We start from the raw sequence: 12,960 nt of genomic DNA, 5'->3' as shown, positions 1-12,960 counted from the left end.
GGGGGCCCCCATCTGAGGAAGTGATTTTTAAAACGAAAATGTATGGAGTGTTAATGTGCTGTGTTTCTGTGGAATAAAGTGAACTGAAGTTTGCTGAGCCGTCCGTGGGTTTTTTCACAATTTTCTAAGCTTGCCCTGCTCAAGGCTTTATTGTTTTGCCTGAAAAGCAGCTACTGAGTGAAATATTTTTGCTGCTTGTTTGTTTTGCTAATGTGAATAGGAGGTTGACTAATGATGCTGATGTTTTAAGATGGTCGAAAAGTACATTGTTACGACATGTTATTTGTCAGGGCCTGCCTTCCTGTTTTGGGGATGTTGGCAAAGCAGTATTTACAGAGAAGCCTTACAAGAGTAGCATTCAGCACTGAAATTTTTGATGGAATTAATGTATTCTGTGAACTGTTTGTGGGTCACAGATAATATAATTTTAGTATTGCATTTATTTGTTCATACATTTGGGTACTCACTGCGTTTCACTGTTAACAGGGGAGCTGGAGTCTGTCCTAGCATCCACTGTGGTAACTTGAAGATAATTTTTGCAAAAAATGGCAAGCTTAGAGGATCACAAATTCATCTACAGTGTCTTTGGGAAATGGCAGGAAACCAAAGCATTTGGTAAAAAACCCACGTGACCCAGAAAAGGCACGCAGATATTGCAGAGAAGGCAACCTTAGCTGGGAAACAAAAAAAAAAAAAAAAAAGTGGAGAACTCAGCAAAATGAAGCATTAACACCTGGGTTTGCTTCCTTTGGGGAAAGAAACTACCTTGTGGATAGGAAGACCTGAAGACCTAAGTTAGGTTCATTCTGCATAGAATATACTAATGATTTCTTTAAAGCTAGTGGTAAGAACAAGGAATTTTACAGCTACTTTAGTGAATATGGGAGAAAACCCATCTGACGTAGTGTCCTTAATTTTAGAAAGTTATAACCAAAAGACACTGGCTTCTTTTAAGGAGAATTGTATGCAGTGGTTGAGCAGGGAATAGATGTCGCTTCTGCTTCATTATTTGAATAGTTGGTGCTGATTTTTTGGCATGCTGTCTGAACAGTTCAGCAGCATCTTTATCTGATGCATTTGGGTAAGGGAAAGGGAAGTGGGGGTTCACCAGGATGAAATAACGTGTGAATATTGTTTCAGCAGCATTTAGATGCTTGCGTTACCTGTTCTGTTGGTACTCTGCGATTCATGCTTGTACAGGTTTTTCAAATTTCTGTAGCGGGATAAAGATGATGGGTGATTTATAGTGAGGGAGGTGACGCAAGTTGTATCTTGTTGATCAGGAAAGTGTTATTGACATAGGATGGAAATTAGTCTGCTCTGTTCTGTCTAATGGGAGTAGCCCCATTGATAAAGTAGCTCATAGCTTCATCCAGTATAGAGTTAAGATTTAATGTTAACCAGTTCATTCCACCAGACAATCGATTTGCTGATTTTTTTTGGATTGTTTGTGTAAATCTGTGCGTATGGATTAGTTTAATTTGACTGTGCTTGGTAGACATTGCACGTTGGTCACCAATGGTGCCTGCTTATATCCCCATTTGCCTAAAACTGGATGCACGTGAGGCTGCTAATCCAAACTAGAATGCTATCTGTATCTGAGGTTTTGCTAATTTTTGTGGTTGCTAGTAAAAGTTGTAGAACGTGATGACGGAAAACATGTGTGAAGTAATGGACTTCGTGCTGCATGACTTTATGATTTTGGCCACAAGTCCATCAGATTACATAGAAACCCTAAGTCTTGGTCAAGTCCGCAGCTTTTGGATATGCATGTCTGTATAGTCGAGATCTGTGAGTCTGGCGTTGAATCCTGCAAATTCACCTGCATGCTACTGATCATACTATATACGTTCACAACTTTATTCAGATGCATGGTTTATAAATGCGTAGTTATTTACATGTCCATCTGGTTGCAAGTTTGGATTATTTTTTGAAAACCTCTTTAAAGTAAGTAGGAACAACACGTGAACATTTAATTCCTTAAATGTGTGTTGAGAGGTATAGGTGAGTTGCACTGTTAGGTTAAGTGGAAATGGAAATGTATGCTGCACTCCTGGTTATAAAGGAGACCTCGGACAGAATGACATTTTTTACTGTCCATCTTTCTGGCTAGTATTGCTGACCTTAACACAGAAACTTGGGGTAAAAATGACACTTGGGTACAAATATTTGAATTATTTTGATTTCAGGTGTATGTTTTCTCTGGAGTGTTTTGCAGTTGCTGTTCAGTAGTCATTTGATAATTACACTATGGATGCTTTTCTTTGTTATTAATTGTATTTTTCTTTTTATAGCATACTCTGTACTCTTTGACGTAAGGCAATGTCGGGTCACCAGAGAGAGTTATAGTGAAATGATTGGAGTATGTTCACCAAAATTACTTTTTCCACTGCTCTTATGACTTGTAGTTCTTTAAATCATTAAGCATTGTAAACAATTTATAGGTTCATAGGGTCATAGGTAGGTACTAGGCTATTGGCCCTAGGGCATATACAAGCCTAGCCAAAAATGTACCCTGGCTTTCGCCACCCAAGAAAATTATTTTCCTGTGCCCCTGTCAAGCAGGACCACAGAAGTTATACCCAGGGTGAATTTCCTATTACCCATCCGATCATCAAGATTTTTCTTGAAGAGTGCTAATGAGGAGCTCTGTTTGACATAGATAGGTACTCTGTTCCAAAGTATGGGAAGTCTCTGGGACAATCTATCCCTCCAGCATGTTCTGTTTTTTGTGGTGACAAGGTTTAGGTCCCTAGTACTGCATATATTTGAGGGAGATTTGTTTTTAAGAAGTTATGACGAGTCACATCTGAGGTTTACTTTTGATGGTGAATCACTGATAATTCTAATAGCACGTTTTTTTGCTACTGATGAAATTAATAGGCACTAGTTTTAAATTGTGTAGGCATTAGTTTTGAGCAGTGACTGTTGTACGTGTGCCTCTTGCTTTTTTCACATAATTATCAGTACAAGATTTTTTTGTGCACCAGAAGTGTGTTCCTGCAGCCTATTTCTCAGACATTTCTAGATTTTTTTATCTTTTATTTTTATTTATTTATTTTACTGGGTAATGTCCAACTTGGGCATAAGACCCATTTTCAGTGGAGGCCCGGGGAGAAAAGCTCCATACATACGAATAGACAGAATTAAACAATTAAATTGAACATGTATTAATCAACAATGTACAAAGCAAGTCAGTAAAGAAATTGGTTATGTAACAATAATTAGCAAATTAACAAATTTAAAAAAAAAATGGCAGAGTTGGTGATAAAAACTGGCCACATGAGTTAAATGAGAACAGTGTGATACAGTAATTGCAAGATAGAGAAATGGAGTCTACATAACAGCTAAAGACAAAGCAGTATATGTGTATACATTGCTAACTGAAATGTAGAATCAAGATAGCGTACAGCAGTTAATAGTTGTAGCTGTGAGAATGAGCTAGTTTAGGGTAATTTTAAGTGAGTAGTAGGTAGCTTAACTAGGAGTATGGCAGGAGCAGAGCCAGTGTTTTGCTAGATGTTCCTTAAAGAGGTTTTTAAATTCGTGAATGCTGGGATTTTTAGCCATAGGTTGAGGAAGTGTGTTCCACAGTGTGGCGATTTTATGGGAAAAAGGGCGGTGCCCTGTGTTGGTTTGGGTAATCTTTTCAGTAGTTTGAGGATCTTGGCACTCTAGGATTGCTGTTGGGTTGGACTAGATTGGTGAATACCAGGCAAGTTGTTAGGTTTGTGAATTATATTGTGGGCTATGGACAGCTGGTTAAATGTTGGAAGGTTAGGTAGTTCTAACCATTTAAGTTGGGAGAGTACAGAGCAGTGGTGGGTTCTGTAAGGGTGGCCTGTGGCAAACTTGGCGATTTTGTTGTAGCATGATTCCAGATTTAGGTCAGATTTACAAATGTTTGTAAATACTAGGGGAACCGTAAAGGAAGGTGGAGAGTAGTTGTGTGCGGGCAGTGGCTAGTCTGGTGTTGCTTGTAAGGTAAGGTTTAATTCTGCAAAGGGTGCCAAGTTTGGAGTGGACTTTTTTGATGGTGAGGGAGATGTGGGTGCCGGGCCTTAGCTTATCGATTGTAACACCTAGAAGTTTGGCCTGGCTGGTGGGATCCATTTTGGTTCCATTAGTGGAAAGGATAGAAAGTGGAGTTAGACATGTTTTGGGTTTATTGTAATTTAAGACGATTAACTTGGTTTTGTTGGGGTTAAGTATGAGCTGATGGCTAGTGAGGTAGTTTTCTATGTCCTGGGAAGTGTACACAACTGTACTTTCCTCTTCCATGTCTCAAGCAGGAACTTAAGTAGTGGATTCAGCAGTTGACTATGTCAATCCATGGCTTTTTTTGTAACTACCTGTTCCGTCTCGGGAGCTGTTCAGACCCCTCAGACGTGAGATTGGGACAGCTTTCTGCTCCCTAAAGGTACAGGGAGTCTGGCTACTTCATCAACAGAAACCATATCCACTTCAAGGATGAGAGCCATTTTGCTGGGTCTTCAGGCCTTTCATCCTTCTCTCCCCCGGACCTCTCAAGGTGTTTACAGACAATGACAGTGATGTGGCATGTCCTCAAATAGGGAGGAGAAGGTCTTATCTTTGCCTGTTGGCACTCCTAGTGCGGGAACTAGCTATTCAGTTCCAAGTAACTCTTCAGGCGGTGTACACATTCCTTCAGGTGAAAACATTATGGCAGACTCTCTGAGCAGGTCCATAACACAATCCCACAAATGGATACTTCATAGGGAATTTGTTCCTGGATGTTGTTCACCAGTGAGGTGCTCCTCAAATGGATCGTTTTGCCTTCCCTCTGAACAGACAAGTTTGGAAGGTGAGCACCCTCTCTTTTTGGAAGAGGATGTTTCTTTTTTTCCCCTCATTCGAAAAGTCCTATTCAGAATAGATCAGGATGCTGTCAAAATTTTGTTGGTGACTACATTTTGTTCGAGACAGCATTGGTTCCCTCCTCTTCTGCATTTAGCCAAGGGCAGTCATCACAAGTTACCTCACAGGGTGGGGCTTACGAGGGATCTCTCATCTTTCCCTACCTGTCCAGTCTTCAGTTGATATTGTGGTAATAGGATTTTGATTCCACATTAGTACTCTTTCTTTCTGAGGGCGTGCTTAGGGTCCTTCAGGAGGCCAGGAAACTTACTACTAGGAAATCCTACTTATCCCACTGGAAGGGATTTTCTGTTTCTTTCTCGTAACCTGCATCCACTTTCTGTGGATGTTCCTTTGGGCAATTCGCGCAGGTAAGAGAACCAATGTTGGGTTGGCTTAGCCGTCTAAGGTCCACTTCTCTGCCTTTATTATCTCTAGCTTCTAGATTTGAAGCTAAACAATTCCTTAAAGGTGTCCTTCATAGTATCCCTCCCAGGAAGCCTGTTCCTCCTCCCTGGGATTTTAATTTTGTTTTAGAGAAATTGACCCAGGCTCCTTTTGAGCAGCCTCAGCTTTGTTGCAGGATTGCTCTTGGAAGACTGTTTGTTAGCCCGTACTTCTGCTAGATGGCTGTCTGAGTTTCAAGCACTTAATGCTTATTCTCCCCCTTTTTTTGGTGTTTCATAAGGACAGTGTGTCCCTTCGTACTAATCCTTTTTTTTCCCCAGAGTGGTGAATGAGTTCTCTGTCTGACTTGCTCACTTCCACAATCTGCTAGTGAGAAGGTGCTGCACACGTTGGATGTGCATAGACAGCTCTGATTTTCTAAGACTTTTCAGAAGTCTGATCAACTCTGTTTCCTTTCATCCTAGGTCCTTAGGATTGGCTGTGTCCATGCAAACTATTTATTCTTGGATTTCTAAAGCCATTTCTTTTTGTTGCTCCTTTCATGGTAAGAGCCTTTCTTCTGTTAAGGCTTATTCTACTAGAGCTAGGTCTGCTTCTGGTGCTTTTTAAGGGTTTGGATACTAACCCTATTCTTGAGGCAGCTACCTGGACTTCTGTGCATGCCTTTATCGAGCACTACAAGTTAGATGGAATTTCCAGAACAAGAGCTGGTTTTGCTAGTGCCATCTTTCATGGCTTCCTGTGCAGGTCCTTCCTCCTCCCTCTCTTAGGTTCATAGGTAGGTACTAGGCTGTCTGCCCGAAGGCATTTATAAGCCTAGCCGGAATGTGTTGGCTTTCGCCGCCCCTTAGATTAGTTCCCTGTGCCTCTGTCCAGCAGAGCCATTGAAGTGATCCCTGGGGTAAACTTTGTTTCCTATTCACTTGTCAAGGTTTCTCTTGAAGAGGGTTAGTGAGGAGCACTGCCTAATGTAGATTGGAATCTTGTTCCAGAGCATGGGACGTCTCTGGGACAGGAATCTATCCCTCCAGCACGTCCTATTTATTGTTGTGGTGAGGTTTAGATCCCTGGAGCGTGTGGCTTGAGGGGATATGGTTTTCTTTAGGTGGAGCATGACCATCAATTCTGGGTTGGACATGGCCTTGTATGTCAGGCAGAGATCACCTCTGAGTAGGCGGTATGCAACAGTACAGCTGGAGTTTCTTCAGTCGAGCTGCATAGGGCATCTGCTTGAGACTAGTGATCCTCTTGGTGAGGAACTTCTGTGGTTTTTCCAGTTGTTGCAGGTGTCTTGTAAGGTACATCCCAAATGGGGCATTGTACTCTATGATGGGTCTGATGAGTGATGCGTAGAGGGGCCCAATGACCTCTTTCGATCTGGATGCAAACCCTTTTGCGATTAGGTGGGCCACACAGGATTTTCTAACCACTTTGGCAATGTGATTATCAAAGGAGAGGTTACTATCTACTTGGGTCCCCAGATCCCTTATTACGTCTTCTGTATTTAGGGGGCAACTACCTATGTTGTAGTTTGTGGGTACTTTGTTTTTTCCAAAGGGGATGACTGTGCACTTTTTGGCATTTAGCTTGAGACCATGATTTTGACACCAGGTATCTGTCTTGGTGAGACCCTTTTGGAGGATGTCTGTGTCAGCCGGAGAGTCAATTATAGCCCCTAGTTTGCAGTCGTCTGCGAACTTAGTGAGCCGTAATCCTCCTGTGCTTGCCTGTACCTCTGAGAAGTATATGCCAAACAGGAGGGGTCCTAGGACTGAGCTCTGGGGAACACCACTTGTAACAGGTTTAGAGTCAGACCTAGGTCCTGCAACTCTTACTATGTGGGTTCTGTCCATGAGCCAGTTGGCAACCCATCTCGTGACAGGGGTTTATGTTCAGGCTGGTGAGCTTGTCTGTAATACCAGAGTGGGGAATAGTGTCGAAGGTCTTTGCGAGGTCTAGGTAGGCTGTGTGAACCACCATTCCCCTAGTCTATAGCCTTGATAACGGTCTCAAAGAAGTCCACCAGGTTTAGGAGGCATGATCTGCCCTGAACAAAGCCGAATTGGGTTGGGTCCAGTGTTTGGAGGTTTCCAGTGTCTCCTGTTAATGAGATCCATGATGATGCACTCCATAGTGTTGCAGACCATGCTAGTCAGGCTTATAGGGCGATAGTTCCCAGGGTCCGTTGTGGCTCCACCTTTCTGGAGCGGAATAACCATTGCTGTGCACCACTCTGTGGGCATGTAGCCTGTGGAGAGGCTGAGTTTAAACAGTGTGTTTAGGTGAGGGGTTAGTTCATCTTTGAGCTCGTGTAGGATGCAGCCTGGGACACCGTCCGGTCCCATTGATGCTATGTTTTTGGCTTTGGAGAGGGCTGTTTTAACCTGAGTGCCTGTGATTTCAGGGGCACTACATTCTTCTGGTATAGTTATGGGCCCTTTTGGGGGTGAGAGGGGGGTGAAATTTGCACTGAACCTGTCTGCCAGGATGTTGGCTATATCAGTCAGTCCAGTGTATTTTGTGCCATTCTGCACTAACTCCGAGAAGATCTGAGAATTGCCACTTAGATTCTTGACATAGCTAAAGAATGCCTTGTGGTTATCTTTGGAGTCCATGGCAATTTTTCTTTCGAAGCTAGCCTTGGATGATTTTATGAGGGAACGTAGTTTCTTGCTGATACTGATCATGGATGTCTTCCCTTCTGTGGATTTTACTCTTTCTGTACTAGTTTCCTACTTCTGTTGTATAGCTTGTTTATGGCAGGGGTCCACCAGACTGGTTTCCTTGGATAGCACGATCCAGGCATTCTTGTAAGTGCCCGTAGAGTGCATTAGTAAAGGATTTTGCAGCTTGGACAGCATTATCCTTTAGTATGGGAGCTTTGAAACTTCCCACCTCTGTCTTAAGTAACGTGAAGTTTGTTTTTGAAAAGTTTTTCACTGTGGTTTCTTTGACCGGGGGTGGTGGTGGAATGTGGATATCCAGAGTGATTAGTTTATGGTCAGATCTAACCAGCTAGGGGTTGACCTCTGCTGTGGAACACCGGTTGCCCATGTTGGTGATGATCAGGTCCAGTATGTTGTCACCTCTGGCGGGGGTGTTAACCAGTTGATCCAGGGCATTTGAGTTTATAAATTCTAGGAAATGTTGGGCTAGGGAGTTCGTACTTGAGTAGTTCTCCCAGTTAATGTTTGGATAATTGAAATCACCCAACATCAGGGTATTTGGTAGGACCTTTGTTTCCCAGTGTTTCCAGGAATGTGGAGTGGAGGTCCTGGGACATGGTGGGTGATCTGTGGCAAGCTGTAATTTGAATAGCAATTTTGCCCGTTGTTAGTCGCACGTGGATGATCTCTGAAGCATTGTGCTGTGCCACTAACCTGGAGGTGTGGGTATCCTCGATGAATATGGCTACTCCTCCACCTTTTGTATTTCGGTGTGGGTTTTGTGGCCGAAATGTATGGTATGAGTTGTAGCCTGGTAGTGCTGGGGTGCTCTCTGGAGCCTTAAACCAGGTTTCTGTTACTGCACATATATCTATTTTCTCCATATTGAGGAGTGCCTCGAGTGCGTGCATTTTGAGGTTTAGACTTCTGGCATTGAGCAGCATTACTGCTTTTTGCACTCCCCCTATTGTAGTGAGTACTGCAGCAGTGAAATGGAAGGATGTAGTACAGTTGTGAAAAATCTTAGCATAATAGTAATGTCCTCTTCACTGTTGCAGTAGTCTCTCCCTCCCTCTGTCCCCTGGTCCATTTCTCTTCTGGATGTACCGATTACCTCTCTACTCCTTGTAATGGCATTCCTACTGGGGCTCTCAGTTCTGAGTATAGTACGTCCGGATGTCACCTTTATGCTTTACGCTATACAAGGAGCATACACGTGATGTACAGCATACCTTAAAGCAACCTAAATGCTTTGGTATACTGGCTAGACATTGGGCCTCCCTTGGCAGGGATCTCTATTGTAATGAATACAACAGTGAAGAGGACATCTACCATTATGGTAAGATTTTACACAACTGTAGTTTCTTTTGATAAGTAGTTGTTGGAACAGCCAAGTTTCTAATAGTATTTTGGATCACTTCATGTACACATTTTCATATAGTATGGAATGAGGAGACAGAAGTTAGAAATCAGGTGCAGGTTTGTGCATCTTGTAGGTAATATCATGGAGGAAAGTCTTTGAAGTTTGTCCTAAAGCATTTGTGTTTATTTTAATCACAGGACCCTGTACTGCTACAATGGTGAGGTGCTTCACCCAAGAGGAGATTCGTCAGCTTCTGCACAACAAGTTTGTGGTGATTCTAGGTGACTCAAGTGAGTTTTTTTTAGCTTTCTAATATATCTTTAAGATTGTTGGGTAATCGTTAGTTGTTTGGAGTCTTAACTCGTCACTGTATTTAAGAAACTTAACAGTTGCAGGCAATGATCCCTTTGGCATATTTTTTCCATTTTGGGGGAGTTGCTCTGTATCTATTTAATTGTGAGTTAATAAACTGAATGCAGGTTCATTTAAGTGTGTGTTCTGCCCATTTATTGTGTATTGCCTGCATCCTAAATTGGAGACCTTTTGAAACGTCAGGACTCGAATTGCCATGTTCTGAAGTGCAAACTGAAAGACCAGAAATTCATGTTTACCTATACCAAGTCCAGGATTGCCTTTTCTCGGAATATTCCCTTTTCTGTAAAGTATGGCTGTGTAGGAGCTGTTGTGTAAGTTCCGGAGTGTGGGGGGCATTACTTGGTGCAGGGTGGCTTGCCCCCCTTCAGAAAATAAATTTAAAGGAAAAGAGCATGCAAATTTTAAGTTTTTTGTGTTCCCCAACCTTTTAATAGACAGCCTCCTAAAATGGAATTTGATACCTAGGAATAAAACTTGTAGTTTTCATGTAAGCAGTATTTGATATGACTTCCTTAAATTTCAAGGACAGCAGCTGGGAGCGTCAGAATAGCAAGATTGAAAGTGTGACTGTGGAGAATCTATACCAGGAGAGAGAGAGAGAGAGAGAGAGTCTGGTTCCAGTGCCTTGGAGTATTTCCCCTTGCTCCAAGGTACAGTGATCTCTGAGATAGTGCATCTGTGTTAGTTTGTGATCTGCTTTCCCAGGCTCAGTCTTCACCTTTCAGTATGCACTGGCTTAGTACTGCTTTCAGGTTTCAATGCTGGCAACCAAAACCGAGAAGTTTTATAAATGCCAGCAACACTGAGCTGAAATCTTGTCTATCAAACAAGTTTCTCAGCATTAGTAACTTGTGAAGCACTTTCTGCATAGGACTCTCTTGGATGTTGATATCCTGATTTTATTTATTTATAGAGCTTAAAACTAAATGTTTTGCAGTAATAAAAAATAAGACAGCAGTATCCTAATAGTAAAATAGAATGGTTTAACACTGTATAGAAATTTTATTTATTTATTTTTTTATTTATTTTATTTTACATTTGTTGATCGGGCTAGTCTAGCTGGATATATGTCCATTTTCAGTAGAGGCCCAGGGAGAAAAGCTCCAATGGTTATGATAAGTTTAAACAAAGATAGGCAATACAATAAAAACAGGTAGAGAAAGAGGTTGTGATTACACTAAGTACACAAATACAATCGGAGCAAAAATCAAAAATATAATGAACAGAATATCTTAAATAAAGTGCTATAGTTATACAGTATGTGAGGGATAACATATCTATAAAGTTGTTATATCGGTAGACCTTACAAGGGTAAGGGAGCAGAGATGGTAAGAATTAAGGAAGAAGACTAGATTGAGAGGAAGTGGAAGAGTTAAGCTGGGTTGGTGCAGGAGCAAAGCCAGTGTTTGAGATGAATTTTCAACTGTCTTTTAAAAAGTGGGAGAGAGGATAAAGATGTGATATCAGAGGGTAGATTGTTTCACATTTTTCCAACAGAGTTGGAAAAGAGACAGTCACCTGCAGAGTTAGAGGGTTTGGTTATATTAATCAGTAGTTTGTTGGAAGAGCGTAGATGTTTCAGGTTGTTGGATGGTATAAGATCTTGTGAGCTATTAAGAACTGTTGCAGAATGAGTTGGTTTGGAAGTTCAAGCCAACCTAGTAGTTTTAAATTCAGACAATGGTGAGTTCTAAATGGGGATCCAGAAGCAAATCTAGCAATGTTATAGTAAGATGTTGCTAGTTTCTTGAGATTGTTTTTGGAGAGATTAGTGTAGATGGGGGAAGCATATAGAAGAGTAGAGATAAGGTGAGATCTGGCTAAGGTGGCCCTTTCTTCAGGTGTAAGGAAGGGCTTGATTCTGTAAAGGGATCCGATTTTTTTATTAACTAATTTGATAGTGTTGTTGATGTGGGAGTCAAAGCTGAGATTATTGTCAATAGTTATTCCTAATAGTTTAGTAGTTCTGGAGAAATAAGGGTGTTGTCAGCGGAAGTAAGAGTTAAATTGAGTGTGGCAGTTTTATGGGAAGGTGAGAACAATAGCAGTTTGGTTTTCTTGGCGTTACGGAGTAGGCAACGGTCGCAGAACCATTGTTCAACAGTGGTAAAAGCTTTTTGGGTGAGTGACTGGAGTTCATTAAGTGAATTAGCAGTGCAGATTATAGTAGAATCGTCTGCATATTGGATGCAGGTTGAGTTTGGGATAGCTGATTGGAGGTCATTAATAAAGATAGAAAATAGAAGGGGGCCTAAGATTAGAGCCTTGAGGTACACCTAAAGAAATAGGAAGGAGATTAGATAATACATTTTTCCAGAGAACTGCTTGCTGACGGTTTTCTAGGTAAGATGTAAACCAAGTTGAGGACGGAGAATCAAGTGAGAGAGATTTTAGTATGTGTAGAAGAAGTTTATGGTTAAACATGTCGAATGCTTTAGATAAGTCAATGAAGACTGCTGATGATAGGCAATTATTGTTGCGGTTATAGTTGATCGAGTTGGTAAAGGAGATTAGTGCAGTGGTAGTGCCACACTTTTTTCCACAAAAAGATGGGGCTATAACAGGGTAGTTGTATATGGAAGTACCTTAAGAGTTTAAATAAATCTCTTGAAACAGGTGGTATCAAAGGCACCTCCTGACACACAGGCCATCATCAGGGATGGTAAATGATTACAAAGAACCAGAGTCGGATAAGGAAAAGGAGCTGCCCTTTTCAAGCCTGTTCTAGGAACAGCCATTAGTCCTCTCACCTGACGATATTAGAGGGTTGACAGCACAGAAGGATAACATCTGAGCTTTAAAGTAGATTTACCTATATTGTGCAGGGTTCAAAAAACTGGATCTTAAATGTGGTTCTAGCAGTATAGGCAACTTACCACCATTCTTTCATTGCATGATTAAGGTGATCACTGCCTGAAAGACCTGGTAAAAATCCTGGCTGTGGATATAGACAACGAGATGCAACCTTGTAGCACAAATGATGGCAGTGCCTGAGAGATCTAGTGAAAATCCTGCCTTTGGATATATGTAACCATACGTGACCCTGCAGCACAGGAATGGTGGTTGTTCCTGAAAGATCTAGTGAAAATCCTGGCTTTGAATGTAGCTAACCAGATGTGATCCTGCAGCACGAGTTATGTCGGCACTTTAAAGAGCTAGTGAAAATCCTGGCTTTGAATATAGCCAAGTACAAGAATGATTTGTCAGTACCTGAGAGACTTGGTGAAAATCTTGGCAAAAAGTGACGAAGAATGATTTGTATCTGCAGTA

The 12,960-nt window shown here is 41.6% G+C and overlaps 1 protein-coding gene across 1 annotated transcript in view; it reads left to right on the top strand.

Annotated features, from left to right (window-relative positions):
* Positions 1-12,960, top strand: part of LOC122795057 (PC-esterase domain-containing protein 1A-like) — a 239,306-nt gene that overhangs the window by 5,341 nt on the left and 221,005 nt on the right. Inside the window, exon 2 of the mRNA XM_044063633.1 lies at positions 9,513-9,605. Within this exon, the coding sequence (XP_043919568.1) occupies positions 9,530-9,605 (76 nt within the window). The 5' untranslated portion in view covers positions 9,513-9,529. The remainder of the gene's footprint in view (positions 1-9,512; positions 9,606-12,960) is intronic.

Source organism: Protopterus annectens, chromosome 2.part1 (assembly GCF_019279795.1).
Source record: "Protopterus annectens isolate FY-2018-M chromosome 2.part1, PAN1.0, whole genome shotgun sequence".
Classification (NCBI taxonomy): domain Eukaryota; kingdom Metazoa; phylum Chordata; order Ceratodontiformes; family Protopteridae; genus Protopterus; species Protopterus annectens.
This window is presented reverse-complemented; position numbering and strand designations above follow the sequence as displayed.